The sequence below is a fragment of the Dermatophagoides farinae genome, chromosome 1 (genome assembly GCF_024713945.1).
Source record: "Dermatophagoides farinae isolate YC_2012a chromosome 1, ASM2471394v1, whole genome shotgun sequence".
Lineage (NCBI taxonomy): Eukaryota > Metazoa > Arthropoda > Arachnida > Sarcoptiformes > Pyroglyphidae > Dermatophagoides > Dermatophagoides farinae.
In genome coordinates this window covers 8,240,287-8,261,822 of record NC_134677.1, presented here as the reverse complement: position 1 = coordinate 8,261,822, position 21,536 = coordinate 8,240,287, and the positions used below count along the sequence as shown (strand labels likewise).

Genomic DNA, 21,536 nt, shown 5'->3' with positions numbered 1-21,536 from the left:
ATAATTATAATGCAATGAATTATCATCATTATTTATTATTACCGAAAAAAAATGATAAATCTTATCATATCATTCATTCATTCAGTTTTTTTTCGATATAATAAATTATAGATATTACATGATCATGACGGTGGTGGCGGTGGTATAGTAGTGGCGTTGAAAAAAAAACGAAAACAATACCCAAACTCCATCGAACATTTTCTAACTGGTTTTTTCCCTTTTTCCCCCAAAAAAAAATTCGATCACTTTATCACTCTTCAATCGGATAGGTAACTATTATTATCGAATATGTGTGGCTAGTCGGTTTCTAGATGATTCTAGAATCTAGAATTTTTTCCGTTCAATAAACTCAAGTATGTCTTGTATATACATAATGTACATGGCACTTAATTTCGTAGATATATTGTGTTTGTATTTGATCCAATGATTTGTTGAATCCAGTCGGTCGTTTTGAACATGGTTTCAGGATTTTTTTTTTTTTTTTGGATCATGAATCATCATTTAGGAAACTTGCACAGGCCGGTTATTATAATATAATAAAACTTGACTACATTTATACTTGAGAATAGAGTAGAGAGAGAGAGAGAGAGAGAGAGAGAGAGGTAGTAGTAGCACGACTATATTGGAATTTTTTTGGTTATTATCGATGTTTTTACAAACTTTTGAAAAGAATAAAAGAAAGTAAATCTCGAATAAGAATTTTTTTTGTGCATTTCAATTTTCTCAGGTGCATTCAAGTAGACAAAGACACACAAACACAGGTAGAAATTTTTTTCGATTCTTTTCCCTTTCTCTTTCCCCTTATATTCACTCATCCACAATTCTAATGGGTCCGATAATAATAATTTTTTTTTTGATTGGATTTTTCATTCCTATGCGCTTGGTTTGTTTGTTTGTTTCAATGTCATTTACTTTTGCTGATGTTTAGATGTTGTTGTTGTTTCTTAATTCTGTTGTTGTAGTTGTTGTTGTTGTTGTTGGTGAACCGATTATCTTTATTTAGAAACTTTTCGTTTTTTTTTCTTGTACAATGAATTTCATTGAATCTTTTTTGTTTTGTTTCGCTGTTGTTGTTGCCATTTCATTTGCAGAACAAAAAAAAAACGCACGCACACAGAACACACAGAACTGGTGGAATTCAATTTTTGAAAACTTTTTTTCTATTCATCTCAGAATCAAACAAACAAACAAACGAATAAAACAGAAAAAAATGAGTGGTACATTCAATTTATGTAATTAGTTTTCAGCTGTGTCTGGACTTTGTGAAAAAAATTTTCCTTTTATATTCGTTGAATAATGAATTTGAGTAGTGAAAAATTTTTTCGCTACTTGAAAATTCTTTAATTCTTGTGTGGGTGAGCCAGAGAATTTTTTTTTTATACTCTCTGTTTCTGTGTAATTTTGTTGCAATTTCATATGAATCTCGTTTCTGTTTTTCGCTCTGATTTGGACAACACACACACACATGACATTTCAATTTGAATGTGAAATGCACAAAAAAAACGGCCCAAAAAAAAAAGATTTATCATTAGCTTGTGCCAAGTACCACAAGAATTTCTTTGCGATTCATTCAAATAAGTAAGTCATTTTTCAATTCAATATATGAATGATTTGTGAAGAAAAATATGAAATGAAATGAAACCACCAGAATGTTTCACATTTGTATTCAATGAAAAAAAAATTTGTTTAAAAATCAATTTGTAATGAATAATTTTGTTTTTTGTTTTTGATACAATTCATTTTTCGTGTTTAGGCGTTAGTTTTCAATAAATATTCTGATGATTTCGGTGAAAATTGAATAAAATCAATGTGCGTGTGTGTGTGCATGTGTAATTGATGGTTTTTTATTCTCGAGAATATTATGATAATAATCAAATTATAATCAATATATATTCTGGTTCTGGATATATTCTTTGTATTTTTTTTCCCTGTATAAATTCATATTTACTATTCACAATTTTTTTTTTTTGCTTTCTGATTCATTTAATCATTGATTTGTATGATGGTAGTGATGATGAAATTCTTGAGGCAAAATTCTAATGATGAAATCATATCGTGATTGAATGAAATGATTAAATCATCATCTGTGTGTGTGTGTGTATGCGCGATTGAGAGAGAGAGATATTCATTTTTCGATCAAATTCAGTATATTATATATGTGTTTTTGTTTTGGATAAACCTTGTTTTCCCATTTGAGAATTCTCCACTGGATTTTATTCCATTTCCTTTTTTTCTATTATTTTCTGCTATTGAGGAATATGAACTCTATATAAATGGATACATTGAAAATTATTGTCCGGAAATGCGGATTCAGTCATTTTTTTCACTCTGTTTCCTGATTTAATCTTTTTTTTTTTTTGCTTGTTTCGAATGATAATAATAGGCTAACTAGTAATAATAATCTATATAGATATATGGATAGATTTCAGGATTTTTTTTTCTTCTCGTGATTCTGATGATGATGATAATGATGATGATCAGTGGATAGATATTCACACGAAAAAAAAGTATGTCAATCAAAAACCATCTAAAAATGGTCATACGGTTACGGTAACAATCAAACGTGTTTAGATTATTAATTTTGAAAAAGACTGAGAGTGAAACAAAAAAAAAATTCATTTTTCTTTTTCAAGGATTCCCATCATCATCATGGATGTTGTTTTTGAACAAATAAATAATTTTTGTGCGTGATGTATGCATGCGGTGTGATATGAACAACAACAATCAACAACAACCAACGAAAAATAAAAACGACCACAATGATGATGATGATGAAAATGATGGTGGTTATCATCAGTTATAATGATGGTGGTTTAAATGATGATGATGATGATGAATATTATATTTCAACGGCTGTTTTTTTTGTTGTTGTTTCGAGAATTTTTTTTTTTTTTTGTTCCGTTCTTTCTCTTTGTTTTTGTGTGTGTATGTGTAATGTGTGTTTATTCTATATGTTCAGGCTGATTCTGCTGCTTTTGTTGTTGTTGTTGTTATTGTTGAGAAGAATGAAAACAAATAATTATCATTAGCTAAATATTTAATTTAATGATATGATGATGATGATGATGATGACAATGATGACATTGATGATGATATTATGGAATATATGAATGAAATTAAATTATTCTAGCTTGAATGAACATCACTGTTACACATACACACACACACACACACCATATCTATATTGATGATCAATGTTTGATTTATATTCCATGATAAATATTTGACCAATTGATGACCATTTTTTTTGAATTTTTTCCTGTGTGCGTGTGTCTTGGGGATGATGATGAACCAGATGTGAAACGTGAATGAATAAAATCGATTAAATGGGCCAGAAACAAAAAAAAACAAACAAACAGACAAACAGCCAAAAATTCTGATGAAGGCACTTTTTGTTTTTTTAGCATTTCATTCGTTGTTTGATCGTGGATAAACAAGACATTATTAATATTTTGTGTGTGTGGTGAATGTCCACGATGATGATGATGATGTTTATTATTTTTTTTTCTTCTTGGTTTAACATGTGAAATATGACAAGTCATCTGGACATTCATTGGATTTCTCATTAATAATCAATACTTTTTTGTTGTTGTTGTCATCGGTGATGATAAATGATCAATCCAAATGAAATGTTCTATTCGATACAGTTCGAATGGATGAAACATTGATTTCTCTGTGTGTGTGTGTGTGTTGAAATTTAATTTTTTTTGCAACCCAAATAAAGTTAATCACTAACCATAAGTCATCATCATCATCATCATCGTCGTCATTTGGTCTATGATAATGATCCAATTTTTTTTCTGTCGTTTTTCATTTCATTTCATTCACTCTGGATCAAACAGAGATTTTATTTTATATTTATTGTTTATTGTGATTCTCGAGACGAATAATGATGATGATGATGATGATGATGAAAAAAGAATAAAAAGAATGAAATGAAATGGAAACATTTTTTTTGTTGTTGTTGCTGTTATTGTCGTTCATTTTTAGCCCCAAAAAACCGTCATCATCATCATAATCGTTGATGATCACAATTTACCAATATAACACACACATATAATGGAATAGAAATAATTTTGAATGATCCATTTTGTGTGTATCTGTGTGTGTGTGTGTGTGTGTGTGATCTTCGATCACGATCGATCGATTGATTTTTTTTTTCGTTCTTGTTCCATTTTTTTGTTGTTGTTTTTTTCCAACGAAAATGATGATGATCATCATGATCATCATCATCATCATCATCATCATGTTGATGATTCTCTGGAACAAGATCGACGTTTGGTGTTTTTATATTGACAATAAATTGTTGTTGTCGAAAATATCCATTTGGTCCGCTGATCTAAAACCATAATAATAATCATCATCAACGGTGGACGACTATTCAAGGTCTTTTTTTTTCTTGGTCTAATTGTTTATTAATTTGTTTTCGCAATTTTGTGTCTTCGTGTGGGTGTTTTTTGTGTGTTTATGTGTGTACACACAACAGAAAGAGAGAGAGATAAACAAACATCACTTTTAGCAAATGTGTTATTGATAAAGCCAATAATGAAACAAAGTGCAAAAAACAAAAACGACGAAATAAAAATGGTTGTTAATAGTTTTCAATGATGGTGAAAACAATTTTCGTCAAACGATAGAAACAAAACAAAAAAAGGTGAAAACAAAAAGTTCATTATCATCATCATCATTGTCTTTTGATCATGATTGCTTGCTGCTAAATTGCATACATTTGATCCGTTTGTTTGTTTTGTTTTGTTTTGGCCACACACACACAGACACACATAGACATTTAAATTTTATCCGCCAGTTTTTTTTTTGAGCATTCATTTCTCTTTTTTTTTAATTCTCGTTGATTTCATTTGAATTTAATTAATTGATTCAATTATAATAATGAAATAGAGAATGGAGATAAATGAACGAAAGAAGAACCAAAAAAAAAGAATCCTAAAATACACTACATGTAGTGGTGAATCTCTCTAAACATAAACGACGACGACTACGACAACGACGACGAAAAAAAAAACAATTAAAATATGGGATATAAATGTGTGTGTGCCGGATGTGAAATAGTCTGGAATGGTAAAGAAACAAAAAAATTACGATTCAAAGAGATATTAACCGAAAACAAAAAACAAAAACGAAAATAGAGAAGAAAAGAAAAAAACCCGATTAGTGAAAGTCATTCTGGTATGATGATGATGATGATGCTGAAATTGAAAGGAAAAAAAAAAAAAACAGCAGCAGCAGCAACAGAAGCAGATGAAAAAAGGATTTCCATCTCATTCTGATTTTCTCTAAATCCGTCGTCAATTTTTTTTTTTTTTTTTTTTGATATGACTAAAATGAATCGTTCGCTTTGTGCTAAGAAAAAAAAAGAATTTTTTCATCTACACTAATTCTTTGTAATGTTTTGTAATTTCTCAATCTTGAATGGAATGAATTTTTCTTCTCTCTCTCTTTATCTCTCTATAATGATTCACATATATTTTAAATGTGGATATATTCTGTTCTGTTCAAAACAATTTGTGTATTTTACATTGCATATATCTGGTTTTTTTTTCGAAAATTCGTTTTTTTTTTCATCTTCAATGTGTGTTTGGTTTAGTATTATGTCTTTATGATTGGTTATTTTTCCATATCAATTCAGATTCTATTGAATGGCAAAGAGAGAGAGAGAGCTGGTGAGTGAGTGAACGATGATGATGGTGTGATGGAAATACACAGAGTATCCATTTGGGAAAACGAATCTAAAACCATTGGATAGTCTTGTGTGTGTGTTGTGTATGTGTGATCATCAGCAACTTTTTTTTTCATTTTCAACATTCAGCATTCACACAGTACGATTCAATCAATTCATAGTGTCATCATTTTATATATATATGTGTGTGTGATACAAAATAGAAAAAAGACAGCCAAAAAAAAAAATGCTAATTCAATTTGGATATATATGTGTATATGGGTTTCGGCCATATTATTTATTTGGTATCCACGTTGTTGTTGTTGTTGTCCGATAAGGATGGAATTTTCTTTGCGATTCTGCATACACACACACACTGGTAGGTGGTCGACAAAAACTTTGTTTTGGCCGAACAAAACAAAAAAAAAAAATTCTTTCTCTCTCTGTTGAATGTGTATTCAAGTGAAAAAGATGCTATCTATCTATATTTTTTTTGTGTGTGTAATGATCATCATCATCATCATCATCATGTACATCTTGATCTTGATGATGATGATGATCATCATCATTTTCCATTGTTGTTTTTCCATTTATTTATCATTATCATCATTTTTTTCCAATTATTCACTTATTTTTCTTTTTCATTTTTTTTTTTTTTTTTTTTTTTGATACAGCAATAACGACTGATATGATTGATAATAATTAATGAATTGAAAACAAAAAATGGAACAACAACAACAACCAAGGCGACCATCATTTATAATACCGGACACGAAATGTAAATATTTTTTATGGCCAATTTTACAATTTTTTCATTCATCAACACCAACTACGACAGCAACGACGACGACGACAACAACAATGAATCGAATACAGAATTTACAATTATCAATATTATTAATCATAATTATATTGATTATAAAAGTTATGGCAATAACGATATTATTCGATAATCATGATCATGATGATCATCGTGATAATTTTCAAATAATGCACAATCAACATATTGATGATGAGAATGATGATAGGTCAGCAAAATTAATGAATAATAATAATAATAATATCTTGTGGTTTGGCCATAATAAGCAAAAAACAGAAAATAATGATCATAAACGACAATTATTATTTAACCAAAAAAATAATTACTGGTGGTCATTGTTACTGTCGTCAGCCAATATTGTTGTTGATTCTCGATCATTATTTAAGCAACAACAACAGCGACGACGAAATAATTCTTTATTATACAGGTTACATGATCGAAAAACTTTTGACAATCATCAAATAATGGACAATTTAACTTTTGTTCATCATACACCATCATCATCGTTATCATCATCATCATCATCATCAGCTAGTATTACATTACCAATCATAAATATGATTGTCTCGTCTAATAGTGATAATATCAATCTCAATAATAATAATAATTTTTTTATCGATAATGGTTCATCATCATCATCATCATCTATTGAACAATTGTACACTCAACATGATCATCATCATCATCGTCATCATTTTGGTAAGTGTTATTTTGTTTGCTTTTTTTTTCTTTTCTTTGAAATCTGATATATTCACTTTCTCTCTCTCTCTCTCTCTCTCTCTATACACATGTGCTTGCGTTTTTCATTTTACTTTTTTTTGTGTGTGTGCTGTGGCTATAGCTGTTTTTGCTGAAATCTGAATATTTTCTTTTCAGAAAAAAAGGGTCAAAAGTTTTTTTTTTGTTTTCTGACCATTTTGATTGACAAAATAAAAAAGAAAAGAATCTCTATTTGTAAACAAACACAGAAACACAAATATATTTCCATTTATTGAAAGTGAAAAAAGAATAAAAAGAAAATTCTGTTTAAATTCTGAATTACCGATTGTAATAATAATAATAATAATATTTTGTGACCAAATCGAAATCAATTTCATTCGATTCGATTCGATTCTTCACACACACACACACACACACACATAGACACCGACAACATTTTGCAATTGTAAAAAGTCGAATGTGTGTCTGTGTTGTTGTTGTGCGTTTGGCCAAACCATGAATAGCCATAAAAATAATAATAACATTGATGATGATGATGGTTGTGATTCGCATGAAAGAATTGAGAATTGAATTGAAATTGAAATTTGATTTTTTTTTCTTTCTTTCTGTTCATTCGTTTTCTTTTTTCTCTTGACTATTATTTTTATCAATAATGATGATTTCAAGTGATAGTCGAATTTTTTTTTTCTTTTTGCCTTTCTCGTTTTTGTGCTGTACACACACACACACACACAAAAACACACACGCATATAGAATAGAAAATGGAATTCTGTGATATGATATATGATGCAGTGTGTCAGTGTGTGTGTGTGTGTGTGTGGTATTCAATTGAGAAATACGAGAAATAGTCTACTTTTTTCAATGAACCAAAATGAATGATTGTTGCCAATCACAAACAAACAAACCATTGCCTTTTTGAGTTTTTTTTTCTTCTTTTTTTTTGCAAAATTTTCAATTTCAATTCATCACTAATAGAATCTATTTATCACTACTAACTACTATTTTGGGCCAAAATCTTGAGCCGGTATAATATTTGAATATAAATGTTTTCCAATTTATATAAGTAGAAAGAATGGAATTTTCAATTTTTTTTTCATTGTTCCATAGCGACAAACACACACAGGCAGACAATTGTTTCCTTCCGATTATCATTTCCGAGTATGGAGAAAAAAATGGAAATTTTTTCTCTTTGGTTTCGTTCAATCTAATAGCAATAATAATAATGTGTTTGATTATTGCTGTTGTCCGATTTTTTTTTTCGTTGATTGATAATTGTTTTTTGTTTTTGTTTTTACAGATGTAAAATGATCAAGTGAGAGAGAGAGAAAAAAAAATTCTGTTTTCAATTAAAACAATGAAACAGCCAATGTGTGTGTGTGTGTCATCACTCGATTCGATTTGAGTCAAAAAAAAAAAAAATTTTTTTTTTCTTGACGCCCTACATCACATCACCTTGTATATGAATGTTTCAGAGCTTTTTTTTCTCTGTTTTCATGTTTTTCTTTTCATTTTATTTGACTGTTATTTTCATACCAATGATTGATTGATTGATTCAATTGATTGAGTTTTTTCATGTCGATTGTAGAAAGCTACAACAACAAAAAAAAAAATATTGCTGTAGTGAAAATATATACCAGAATAATTCCAATCAAATAAACCTAAAGTAAAGTTTGATTTGATTTGTGATTTCTTGTGTTTCAATAAACAAGAATTTTTTTTTCCATACGTTAGAAAATTCTCTCTTTTGTTTTCAATGAAAATGAAAAAGTTTGTTTCAAAATTTGTAAACACACACACACACACACATTTGAACCACTAGAATGAATCACACTAATTAAAGAAAAGATTTATTGTGTGTGTGTATGTGCGTCTGGTGGCAACAATTTCTTATTAGTTGATATCATTCTACACTCAATAAATTGAAAAACAGAAATTCTTAGAATCAAAAAAATTTTTTTTTTGTCTTTTGAAAACCAGAAAAAAAAGAAAAAAAATCAAACTTTTTATTCTTGATTCTCGATTGTGTGTGTGTGTGTGTGTGCAAAAAGAAAAAACGATTCTCAATGAATTGTTGCTGCTGCTGCTACTGCTGTGCTGATCGATTGGATCTAGAAAATAAAGAGAAAGAAAATTCAATTTCATCTATTCATTCATTCATCGTCACATATATATACACATTTATTCTCGCTGTTTTTGTTGTTGTTGTTGTTGTTGTTGCCTTTCGATTCAATTCGATTGATTTTATTCTTTCTTTTCTTTTCATTTTTTTTGTTTTGTTTTGTTTTGTTTCGCGCTTCACTTATACATCTTTATAAATTCGAATACTTTTTTTCCATTATTATTTGGTTATTGTTTGGTGTTTGTTTGTTTGTTTGTTTGTATCTTTTCTTCTTCTTCTTCTTCTTCATCATCATTTTTTTTGCACATTTGTATCTTTGACGATGAAGAAAACCACACACACACACACACACACACGTTGGTGGTAATGATAGATTCTATTCCAACAAATAAAAATATCACGAATCAGCAAAAAAAAAAAGAAAATTTTCCATCTAAAAATGGTATTGAAAAACAAAACAAAACAAAACAAAAAATTTCTTTCCACCTATTCATCTGTTTTGTTTGTAATGAAAAATTATCGATCCTTTAGTTTTACTATATTGCTGCTGCTGTTTTACTTTCAATATATTCCATTATATTAAGTGATTGGTTTTCAGTTCATCATCATCATCGTCGTTGTCATTTTATTCAGAATGGAATTACGAAATTTTTCCAACGAAAACCAGTGGAAATTGGAAATTTTTCATTTTTTTCTATTAGCCGGATTATAAACAGCATGTATTTTCATGATGTTTCCTACGATTCTTGGGAAAATTTTCAAATTGTTTGAAAAAAAGCTGCTTATACTGTGAATGGCAACGATAAATTATTATTTTTGAGTTTGAGTTTGTCATTGTTTTTTTCTGTTTTTTGTTTTTATGATTCATTTCCATTCAATAAAACTTTCATATATGACATATATTAGCATCGGTTTTGATTTGTTGATTTGCATATTGTTGTTTTTTTTTGCCCAATCGTGGATATATACTGGTTATTAAGAATTTTTCAGTCTGACATGAATATGGACGCGTGTTGAATATGAAAATACGTGTGTGTGTGTGTATGTGTTTATATGCGATGATCGGATCAATTGGATGTCAACAAAATAGAAAATACAAACATTGAATATGTCAAACTTTTATTGATTTTTTTTTTCTTTGTGTATATGATGATTTTCAGGTTTTTCAATCTCTCGTTCTTGTCTTGACTTTTCATCATCAAAATCAATCTTTTTTCTTTCTCGCTCTTATAATTTCAAGTTTGAATTTTTTTTTTCGTTTTTCCCTTTTTGATAATATTAACGAATTTTAGCGTATATGAATAGGAAACGACAATCTTTGTTTGAGATTATGTTATGAGTGCAAGTTTTTTTTTGTTTTGTTTTGTTTTTTTTTTGCATCCATTTCGTTCATTGAACGATCCATCATAAATCTTGTTGAAACTGAAGAAAATAAAAAAAAATGGATGGATTTTTCTGGTGAAAAAAAAATTTCTTTTTTTTCGTTATTGGCATCATCATCATATGTATATATGACAGATATATGGTGAGCTTACGATTGATGACTGAGTGTTTTTTTTTGCGTTTTGTTGTTCCTGTCTGTCTGGGTGTGTGTGGATTCATTTTTTTTTTTTTTTTGTTCATATTCATGGCGTCTTGATATTGATGATTGAAATGAGAAGAAAAACGAAACAAATAAGGCGAAGAACAAAAAAAATTTGTTTTCTAGCTCAAAAAAAAAACTTTTTTTTTGAAAAATCAAAACAAAAGCTTTTTTTTTATGGATAACCAACGACAACATTTTTTTTGACATTATTGTTTATTTCACATTTTGGAAAATGAATCAGTCTTTTGCTTGTTTTTGATTGGTTTTTTTTTGTTTTGTGCTGCTGCTGCTGCTGCTGCTGCCACATAAATAATGATGGATTGGCTGTTGATACGTTCCGGTAGCGCACAGGTGCACAATTTTTTTTTTTTTTTTTGTTTCGTTTCGGCACAGATTTGACCAAATGGAAAACCGAAATAAATACCGTGAATAGAAAAATACGGAAACAACAACCAACACAACACACACACACACACATGCAGGCAAATTATTTGAACCGGATTCTTTTGCTTTTCTTTTGGTAGTGTTTTTTTTCCTGTTTTTTTCTCTCTTTCTCTCTGCTTTTTCATTCTTGAAGAAGAAATAATCCCGTAACAAACAAGATTGTGGCTATTCTGTATTTTATCCTGTTGTTTTCGATTTTTCGGTGAAGAGCGTATTAATTTTTTTCTTTTCTACCATTGCATTTTGTGATGAAATTTAATAAAATTCAAGAGAATAAGATGAGATTCTTATGTACTCGATATACAACAAAAAAAAATTCCGAATAAAAATGAAAAGAAAATTCTCATTTTACAGTATAACACACAAAATTCTGGAAAAAAATATTTTTTTCGACTAAAAAAATTTAGTATTTCTAGTCGGTTATTTGTTTCACATAAACGAACCCACACACACACACACACACACACCCGCCAACCAACCAACCGACTGAAAACAAAATGAACAAAAAAAAATAAAGATAAATTATCATCAAGTGAAAAACAAAAATGTGCGTGTGCGCGTATAAATAAGATTGGCCATTAATTTTTTTTACTTTCTTCTTCTTCATCTTCATATTCAGCCAACCAAACTGAAATCAAAACACAACACACAACCAACCACTCAAAATCAAATGAACGATATATTTCTGCAATAATAATCATAATGAACAAACAAACGAAATTTTTTTTTTTTTTATTATTCACAAAACAAAATTGTAGCATCCTTATTATATTGCTTTTGTTGTTGTTGTTGTTATTATTATGCAAAAAAAACAGGTAGATTTATTTTCTTTACCTTTTTTTGAAATTGTGTGTGTGTCTCAGGTATCGCATACACACATTTATTATAAATATAAACAAACAGACACAACTTGAATTATTGAAAGTAGAGAAGAAATTGGCTGAAAATTTATGAGCAAAAAAAAAAAAAGAATCGTCATCCTTATTATTATCATGCAGAATATGAAACAAATTCTGTTTTTTTTTACTAATGAAACAAAGTGTTACGACGAAACTACTGGCATTGATGATGATCAGGATGACGTAGAAACTACTGCTATTCTTGAATTGAATTTCAATGTGATGTGTGTGTGTTGAACATTGGTCAATCATTGGTTTTTATAATGACATAACGTTAATGATTAATGTTGTATCACGTATACATTGATATTGATCATATATATCAGCGAATTTATTGATCAAAAAAAAAACGAAATATTATTTTAGATAGATAGATGATATGTGGCCAAAAAAAACAAAACAAAATAAAATAAATCTAGGCTCATACAAAAATATAAATATCTGCATAATATAGACATTTATCACATCACAATCAATGTGTTCACATTATGATGTGTCTTGCATTTTTTTTTTTTTACACTTGAGATTTTTATCTCAAGTTTACATTTTTTTCTCTCTCTCTCTGTACAATGAAAAATGAAATGAATTGTTTGTTCGTGTGTGTGTGTGTGTATGTGTCACAGACACGCAAGTTGCAAAAAACCGGCGTGAACAAAAACAAAAAAATTGAAAGAAACAGACTCGATTTATTTTGCAAATCGATTATTATTATTATAAGTTTGTTTATTATTATTACACACCACTACCACATCAGCACGAACACTGTATATATGTGCTGGACTTTCAAAAGAAAAAAAATTTTTTTTTTTATACATCCAAGTCTATGAATAAATGGAGAAAAGAATTTTTTTTTTATTTTTATTCGACGAATAAATCATCGAAAAAAATGAATGAAAAATTATCAATGTATAAAACGAATATACAAGATTTACCCGAGTTTTTTTTTGGGGTTCTTTATTCTCCATGAATCCATGATCCAGAATCATTTATCTATTCCATGTATGTACGATATAAAGACCGATTATTAAGCGTTTATTGATCCAAATGGCGAAAATGAACGGCATTTTTTTTGTTTTTTTTTTTGTTTCCACATATACAGACTTTTCTTTTCTTCTGATTCTGATTCTGATTCTGTGGACCAAGTTGAATATACTGAATTTCTGAAGATTTTTTTTCTCTTCTATGGTTAATATAAAATGGTCCGAAATTTCGTTTTTTTTTTGGGTTCTGCTTTGATACTTATGGTGTCAGTGTGTTTGTGAATCCATATAATCTATCTTCTTTTTTGATAAATTTGCTTTCCATTTTATCCTGCATCTTTTTTTTCGTTTGTTGTTCTCATCGGCAGCGGCAACGGCGGCGTTTATACAAAATTTGATTTTGTTTTTCACCACTTTTTTCTCTTCAAACATGTATCTCTTATGTGTTTCAAATGTGAATGGTTTGACAACAACAACAACAACAATGTACATTAGTATATTAGCTGTGTGTGTGTGTGTGTGTGGGTGTCTGTAAATGTGGTGATGGCTGGAAAATGAATCGAAATCCTATGACATGAAAGTTGAAAAAAGTTCCAGAAACAACAACAACAACAACAACAAAATTTTTTTTTCCTTACAAGAATTAAATAAAAATTTATTTTTACAGAAAATTTACAAAAAAAAAAATAATAAAAGAATCCAAACACAAGAATAACTAACAGAGAAAATTCTCTGGCACTTTCTTATATTCGATGTATATCTTTTTCAGTTCCAGAACAACGAATACAACGACGAAAAAAAAACATTAACCATTTCAAAAACGAATTAAAGATAATAAATCATTCGAAAATGAAATGAACAAACATAATAATAATGATGATAATAATGACAAAATATACATCCATCTATCTCATCTCATTTTTGTTTTGTTTTTTGTTTTTTTGCATCAAAATGAACTGTAAATGTTCACCATGAGAAATGATATGTATACCTGATGCTTCATTTTTTTCTGGTTTGTTTGTCTATTTTGAATATTTATATTGTTATAATGAATATAGATTGATATTACATATTGATCCATTTGGAACCAAAAAAAAAAAAACATCGTTGATGATTTTGGTTTTCTTTTTTTTTCTATATCCTGGAGAAAAAAAAAATTTTCCCATTTTTTTGTTTGTCAAGATTTATGGAATTGGATATTCTTTGGCTTGAAATAAACATCTCTCTTTTGTTGTTGTTGTTGGCCACTCAAAATAAATAATGACATTCCAATGATGATCATTCATTCATTCATTCATTTATATGGATCATATAGAATAATTCCACATGAACATGTTTTTTTTTTTTTTTGGTTTCCAAGAAATTCTGTTACATACATTGTTTTGGAACTTTCTGAATTTTTTGTTTCTTTCTTTCTTTCAGTCTTTCTCGGATACGCCACCTCAAAGTAGCAATAATTAATGTGGACTCGTTGTTGTCATATTTTATTGTTTTGTTTATGTTTTTTTTCTGTTTTTTTTTTTTGCTTAATTTCATGTCTGAAAAAAGATTTTTTTTTTTATATATTCATTTATTTATTTCCGATGTTCGTATATTATAATTCGTGATTCTATGAACCATAATGATGATGATGATGATGATGAGGATTTTTTTTTCTCTCTCTCTCTCTCTCTCTCTCTCTCTCTCTCTCTCTCTCTCTCTCTCTCTCTCTCTGGATGGTATTTTATTTCTCAATGGTTTTTATTTTTCATTCGTTTGTTTTTTTTGTTTTGTTTTTTTTTCATTCATTTCCGGACATTATTTCCGTTTTATTTTGTTTTGTTTTTTATTTATTTTTTCCACTTTTGTTGTTGTTTTTTTTTTTTGTTATCGATTGAGAATAGGAAAACAACAACAACAACAACGATGATCATCATAATCACCACACACACACACGCACAGTGTGTAGCAAGCAGCAGCAAAAAAAAAAAAAAATAACAGACAGACAGACAAATGAATTATATCTTGAATGAATGCTCAAAACATTCAAGATTAAACCATAAGTTAAAGGCCATCATCAATGTATATAATGTCTAATCGATAAAAGATGACAAAAAACCTTGATGTGAAAAATGAATGAATGGAGGTAATCAACCGAATTCAAAATATCCAAAACACACATACACACACATGCATGCATAGATTTATTATATGGATTATTACATAACCCAATAAAAAACAAACAAACAAACAAAAAAAGCAAACGTCCAGATTCTGATTTTTTTTTTATTCAGGCCTTTTGAATGCCAATGCAATTTTTTTTTTGTTTTTCGTATACGAAAATATCATGTATAGCAGACAGAAAAAAAATGTGAAAAAATCGAAAATGTCATTAATTTGCGTTCGTGTGTGTGTGTGTGTGTGTGTGTGTGTGTCGAAAGAAAAGAGAAAACATTCGTTTTTTTTTCTTTTGAAATCGAGTGAGAGAGAGAGAGAGAGAGAGAATCATTCTCTTTATTCCATTGTTTTTTTTTGTGCGTGTGGGTGTGCACATTAAATAACTCTGGCTGCACTTAATTCCTTTTCCTTATATATACTTGTAATGTTTAAAAAAAAAGAAAAAATCCATGACTTGTCGAAATAGTTGATGTGGCTGAAATGTTATTTAGTGTGATGGATGTATAAATATATGGAAATTATCAACCATGCCATTCAATTTGAATTCAATTTTTATCTTTCTCTCTCTCTTTTCTATATTTATGTTGTTGTTGACAAGATTTACACATGATATTCATGTTTTTTAAAATTGACTAATAAAATGAACAACAACAACAACAACAAAAACGGCTCATTTAATTCAATTTAGCAGCGTGTTTTCGATAACCGAAGCTTATTTTTTAATCCACTAACCCGAATCCGATACACACATACACACACGCAGTAAAATTGAACAAGAAATATTTCCGTTGGATATAGAAAAAAAGATTTTTTTTTCTATTTCTTCAACACATTCGATTTATTCAGTTTTTATCCACACACACACAAACAAACGATACAAATTAGATTATTTATTTATTTTCGCTATGTAAAAAAAAACCGAACCAAACAGATAGACATTGCCTTGTCTTGTCTTGTCTTGTATTTTTTTTTTTTGTTGTTGTATATAACACGCTATGGGGGTTATTACCATCATCATCATCATTTCATTTCATTCTTATTACCCCTCTGTCCATTTCATTTTGCATTTTTTTTTCTCTTATTGTTATTTCTTTATATATTTCAAACATTGACTTTATTTCTTTTCACTCATCATTTCTTTGGATATAACAATTCGTGCACATTTCAACTATTACAATGGTACATAAAAACGAAAGAATATATATAAAAGAATCTAGGTTTACTGAATCTGAAGCTAAATTGAAGTTGAAATAAAACAATAACAACAACAACGGCAACAACAACAACAACAACAACAATAACCGATGAAAATGGGAAAAAAATGAAAACAACAACAACAACGACGACGACGACGACCACCATTACATCAGTACCGACAATAAACCATGAAAGTTGACCAGAATTGTTTTTTTTTTGTTTTTGTTTTTGTTTTGTTTTTATTTCTATTCTCTAGTCACGTATGTTGTTGTCGTTGTATTCAATAGTTTTCAAAAAAAAAAAAATAAAGATGTCCGCTTCTTTTTGTTTATGGTTAATCATCATCTTCATCATTGAAAAAGTTTTTGATCATCATCGTCGTCGTCTTCAAATTGTTTATGGCTACATTTTTTTTTTGCTGTTTTTTTCCACATTATTAGCCAATAAGTTGAAAGATTTTTTTTTGTCTTTCAGAAGAAATTGAAAATTTTTTTTTTTGTAATCGATGATTGTCTATTGTCTATTTTTTTATTTTATTTCGTTTTAATTTTGACCGTTTCCATGACCTTTGTCAATGATGAAATAATGTTGTTGTTTTGGGGGTAAATTTTAGTTTTTTTTTTTTGTGTAAAAAAAACCAGGAATTTCAAAAGTTTTTTTTTGTTTGGTTTTCACCAAAAAAAAACGGTTATTATTTCCCATGTAATTGATGACGACCATTCCAATTGGATCAAAATGGATGATTCACTTTGTGTATGTGTATGTCACACTATCATTTGACACTCTACTATCCACCATCATCATCATCATAATACATGTGTTGTCATTGTTGATGTTTCCTATACACATATCCAATCTCTCTCTTTTTATCTCTGTTTCCAAAATAATCAAATACTCATCAAGTAAATGGAAAATAATGTCCACTTTGAAAAACAGACACAAACACACACACACACACACACACTACTATTATAGGTCAAATAATAAGTGGAATTTATAGTGCACAGCAGCAACTATGGTGGATAAATTTTTTTTTCTTTGTGTTTGAAAGTTGAATTTCACTATTTAGAGTGGAAAGTAATTATGAAATAATGTCTGTGTGTGTGTGTGTGTTCCATTTTGAGAAAAAGAAAATTGAATGTTTTCAAATGGTGGTGGATTCTGCAACCAAAAAAAAAAAAAAAAATTTTTTTTTCGATGACAAAAAAAACACTGACTAACCCATATGACCAATATTTGAAAAAAAAATGATGTCCATGTTCGTTTTTTTCCACTTTTTTTTCAATAATTAATTGTTTCTTGCAATTGAATGAATGAATGAATGAATGATGATGATGATTATTATTATCGTCGTTGTTTGACATATCAACAATCAAGAAATTTTTTCTTCTTCATCTTCTTGTTTGTTCACATTCACATTTTGTGTATGAATGAATTATCGACATATGTGATTTGTGTGTATGTGTGTGTGTATGTTCGTAGAAGCCCATTAAAACGAATGATGATGACAAACAACAGAACATTCCATTTCTTGAAAAGAATAAACGCCCACTACTTTTATAGATGTTTCTCTTGCACTAATGGTGATAAAACAAAATAAAACAAAACAGAAAAAAAATAAATAATGGGCAACATAATTATATATGTGTGTGCGTGTGTGTGTGTGTGTGCGGATAGATTGAAACGATACACGAAACGAGATGAAAAAAAAACCCAATCTTTTTTCCTGATTTCTGATGATTGTCTGATGATGATTATCATTACTATTATCTTTCTCTATCTCTGTATAGTGTACATCAATGGCATTCCATCCTGTGTGATTTTGAAACAGCAACAACAACAAGACAAGATGCTTAGAGACAAGAGATATAATCATCATCATCATCATGATCTTCATTCCAATTGAGAATGAAAGAAAGAAAGATATACTTGTCATCCATATGTATTTTTTTGGTTTCATAAATATAACAGGAATTTTTTTTTTCACTTCTTCTGATTTACCGTTTGTTATTGTCGTCGTATATATATTAATCATTCATTTGCGAAAAAAAAAATATTTTTGCATTCCAATTCTGTCAATCAATTAATCGATAACCAACGACTGATGCATTTCTAGTTTGTTTGTTTTTTTTTTGATCATCATGGGTCACATCGTACATTCTGGTTTGTTTGTATGTTTTGTATCAACTGACTCATAATATAGCCATGTGTAATGATGATCATGTTGGAAATGATAATAAAATATCATCATCATCATCATGTATATATGTTTATGGTGGCAGACATTGAGCATGAGAGAGAGAGTTGGCGATATCATAAATTTTTGTTTTTTGGATCTAATAATTTTTTTTCCATCTTCATTCGAACTCTGTACCAAATGTTATCCGGATCTATTTTTTTTTTCTCTCTTTCTTTTACATCCATTCATATGTTGTGCAGTATTTTTTTTTTTTTTTTTTTTGTTGCTAAAAATCCTAATACCCGATTTCGAATAGTGTGTTGGGTGTGTGTGTGTGTGTGTGGGTGTACTTGGATTTCAGATTTTTGATTACTTTATATACCCGAATTCGAATTCGAATTCGGATGTTGATGATGATGATACTTTATTTATCTATAAATAAATAACTAACTAACAAACAAAATCACCGAAACATACTCTGTGTGTGTGTGTGTATGTGTTTCATTTTCATCTGATCTGATCTGATCAATAAATGTGAATGAAGATGATGATGATGATGATCAAAATCCATCCAGTGTCTTCGTTTCTCTTTCTCTCTCTTTTACTAATATTGAATATATATCGGTATTATAATCATAAAATCAGAATACCCGAATATATCCGGAAAATAATACCATTTCCATTTCAAACAAGAAAGAGAAAAAAGAAAAGAAAATGGACAGATTCAGCGATGAAAAGAAATGATAAAATTCAATTTGATAACAACGATGATGATGATGATGATGATATGTTTGAAAGATGAAAAAAAAGAAGAAAAAAAACTTTAATTGAATATCCATATAAATATCATCATCATCATGAATTTTCGTTATAATAAAAAATTTTTTTTCTGATTATAATAATTAGCATCATTAGATAGTTGGTGATACATTAGATTCTGATTCTGTGATGATGATGATGATGATGATGATGTAATAATAATTATTCTTCATCAATCTTATGTCAAGATGTTCGCATATGTTTGAAAAAGTTCCAGTATGATTCTTGTGTGTGTGTGTGTCTATGAAGTAAAAAAAAAAACGAAACAAAGATGACAACTTGAGAATTTTTTGTATAATTAAAAATTTTTCGTTTTTCGTTTCAAATTCCATTCAATTCTGTCCAATTCGTAATCACCATAATCATCATCATCGTCATGATAATCGTTTTTTGGTAATAGCCAATATGTTTGTGTGTGTGTGTGTGTGTTCATCATTATCAATATCATTATTTCATTGCCAATTCGTACGAATTTGTTTCCCCTTAATCAAGAACAAGCTAATTGTATATACAAATAATATTGAAAGGCGGAAAAAAATAGCCGGAACAACATACAAACAAACATAAAAAAAAACGCTGAATTGTGTCTTTAATATTGAACATTCCCAACAAAAAAAAAGAAACGAAAACGAAAACGAAAATTCTATTTTTAGTGACAATATCATGCACACACACACACACAAATGACATTAAATGTGACAAGAGCAGAAATATTTTTCTGGTCAAATATTTCTCAATAGTGGTGGCGGTTATATATAGCGAGTAAAGTATTTTTTTTTTCTTTGTAGCAATTATTTCTCATAATAAAATTGTTGCCATTATTATTATCATTTGGTCATCATCTTCGTTGTCTTCTGTTGTAAATTTCTCTGTATATGTGGACATTGTCCATACGATTTTATTATTACTAATTACGATTGTTTTGTTCAACAATCGAAGCCGATAATTTTTTGATAATAATAATGATGATGATGATGATGATGATTGGACGATAAAATGCACGCACATTTCATTTATTTATATATATACATAAATTAATTGTGTTTAAACCAATTTTAATTTTGAAGAAATTGTCAGTTTGTTTTGGATGATTTTCAGATTTTGTTTTGTTTTTTTTTTTTTTTTTTTTTGGTTTCATCTGTAAAATTATTCGAACATCGATTGTTCAATCGATAGTAAAGAATTGATTGTTTGATTTTTTTTTGTAGTCAAAAAAAAAATCGAATAAAAAGAATGGCTGATATATATAAATGTTTCAAAGAATTCTGAAAATCATTTCATTTCATATATCATCATCATCTGGTTCATTCTGGTTTTTTCATCATTCACAGAATTGGACAAATTGTAAAAAATTTCTGTATCTCTGACTTTTTCTCATTTGTTCTGTTTTAGTTTTTGTTTGTTTCAAATTGATCGATTCGCACTCTCTTTTTTCATTTATTTTCAATGTTTGATCGTTTTTTTCCGGCAAAAAATAGAAAAAAAAATTTTTTTTCTCGATTTATTTTCCAATAAACACACATGGAGAAAAGTGTGTACCAAAGTAAATTAAACCTTCTTTTTTTTCAGCGTCTGGTTTTTTTCTGATCCATTGTGATAAAAATTTAAAACGAACAACATTCAACATTAATGATAAATTATTCGAAATAAGTAATTTCGTTTTTTTTTTGGTTTCGTTGAAATTTGAGTCAATTTTTTTGCTCGTCTTTAAATTTTATTTTAATTTTAAATTTTAAAACGTCTTTTTTTTGGCTTATTTTCCCTGTGTGTGTGTGTGTGTGCGTCTTATTATTGACGTCTGGTTGGTTGGTTGGTTGGTTCGAATTCGAATCGATTTCTTCGACTATTGCAGACATTGAGTTTTTTTTTCTCGATCCAATTTTTTTTCTGATATAAACATCCTGAAGGCGAAAAATTTTTTTTTTCCTTTTTATCAATGT

At 28.8% G+C, this 21,536-nt stretch overlaps 1 protein-coding gene across 2 annotated transcripts in view; it reads left to right on the top strand.

The window, feature by feature from the left end:
- LOC124492875 (uncharacterized) overlaps positions 1-21,536 on the top strand; it is a 37,901-nt gene that overhangs the window by 2,426 nt on the left and 13,939 nt on the right. The window contains exons 1-2 of one of the 2 annotated variants that reach the window (XM_075735186.1): positions 5,932-6,056; positions 6,352-7,196. In XM_075735186.1, coding sequence (XP_075591301.1) covers positions 6,401-7,196 — 796 coding nt within the window. In that variant the 5' untranslated portion in view covers positions 5,932-6,056; positions 6,352-6,400. Of the gene's footprint in view, positions 1-5,931; positions 6,057-6,351; positions 7,197-21,536 lie in introns of those variants that run through there. The other variant, XM_075735185.1, reaches the window with a different exon arrangement.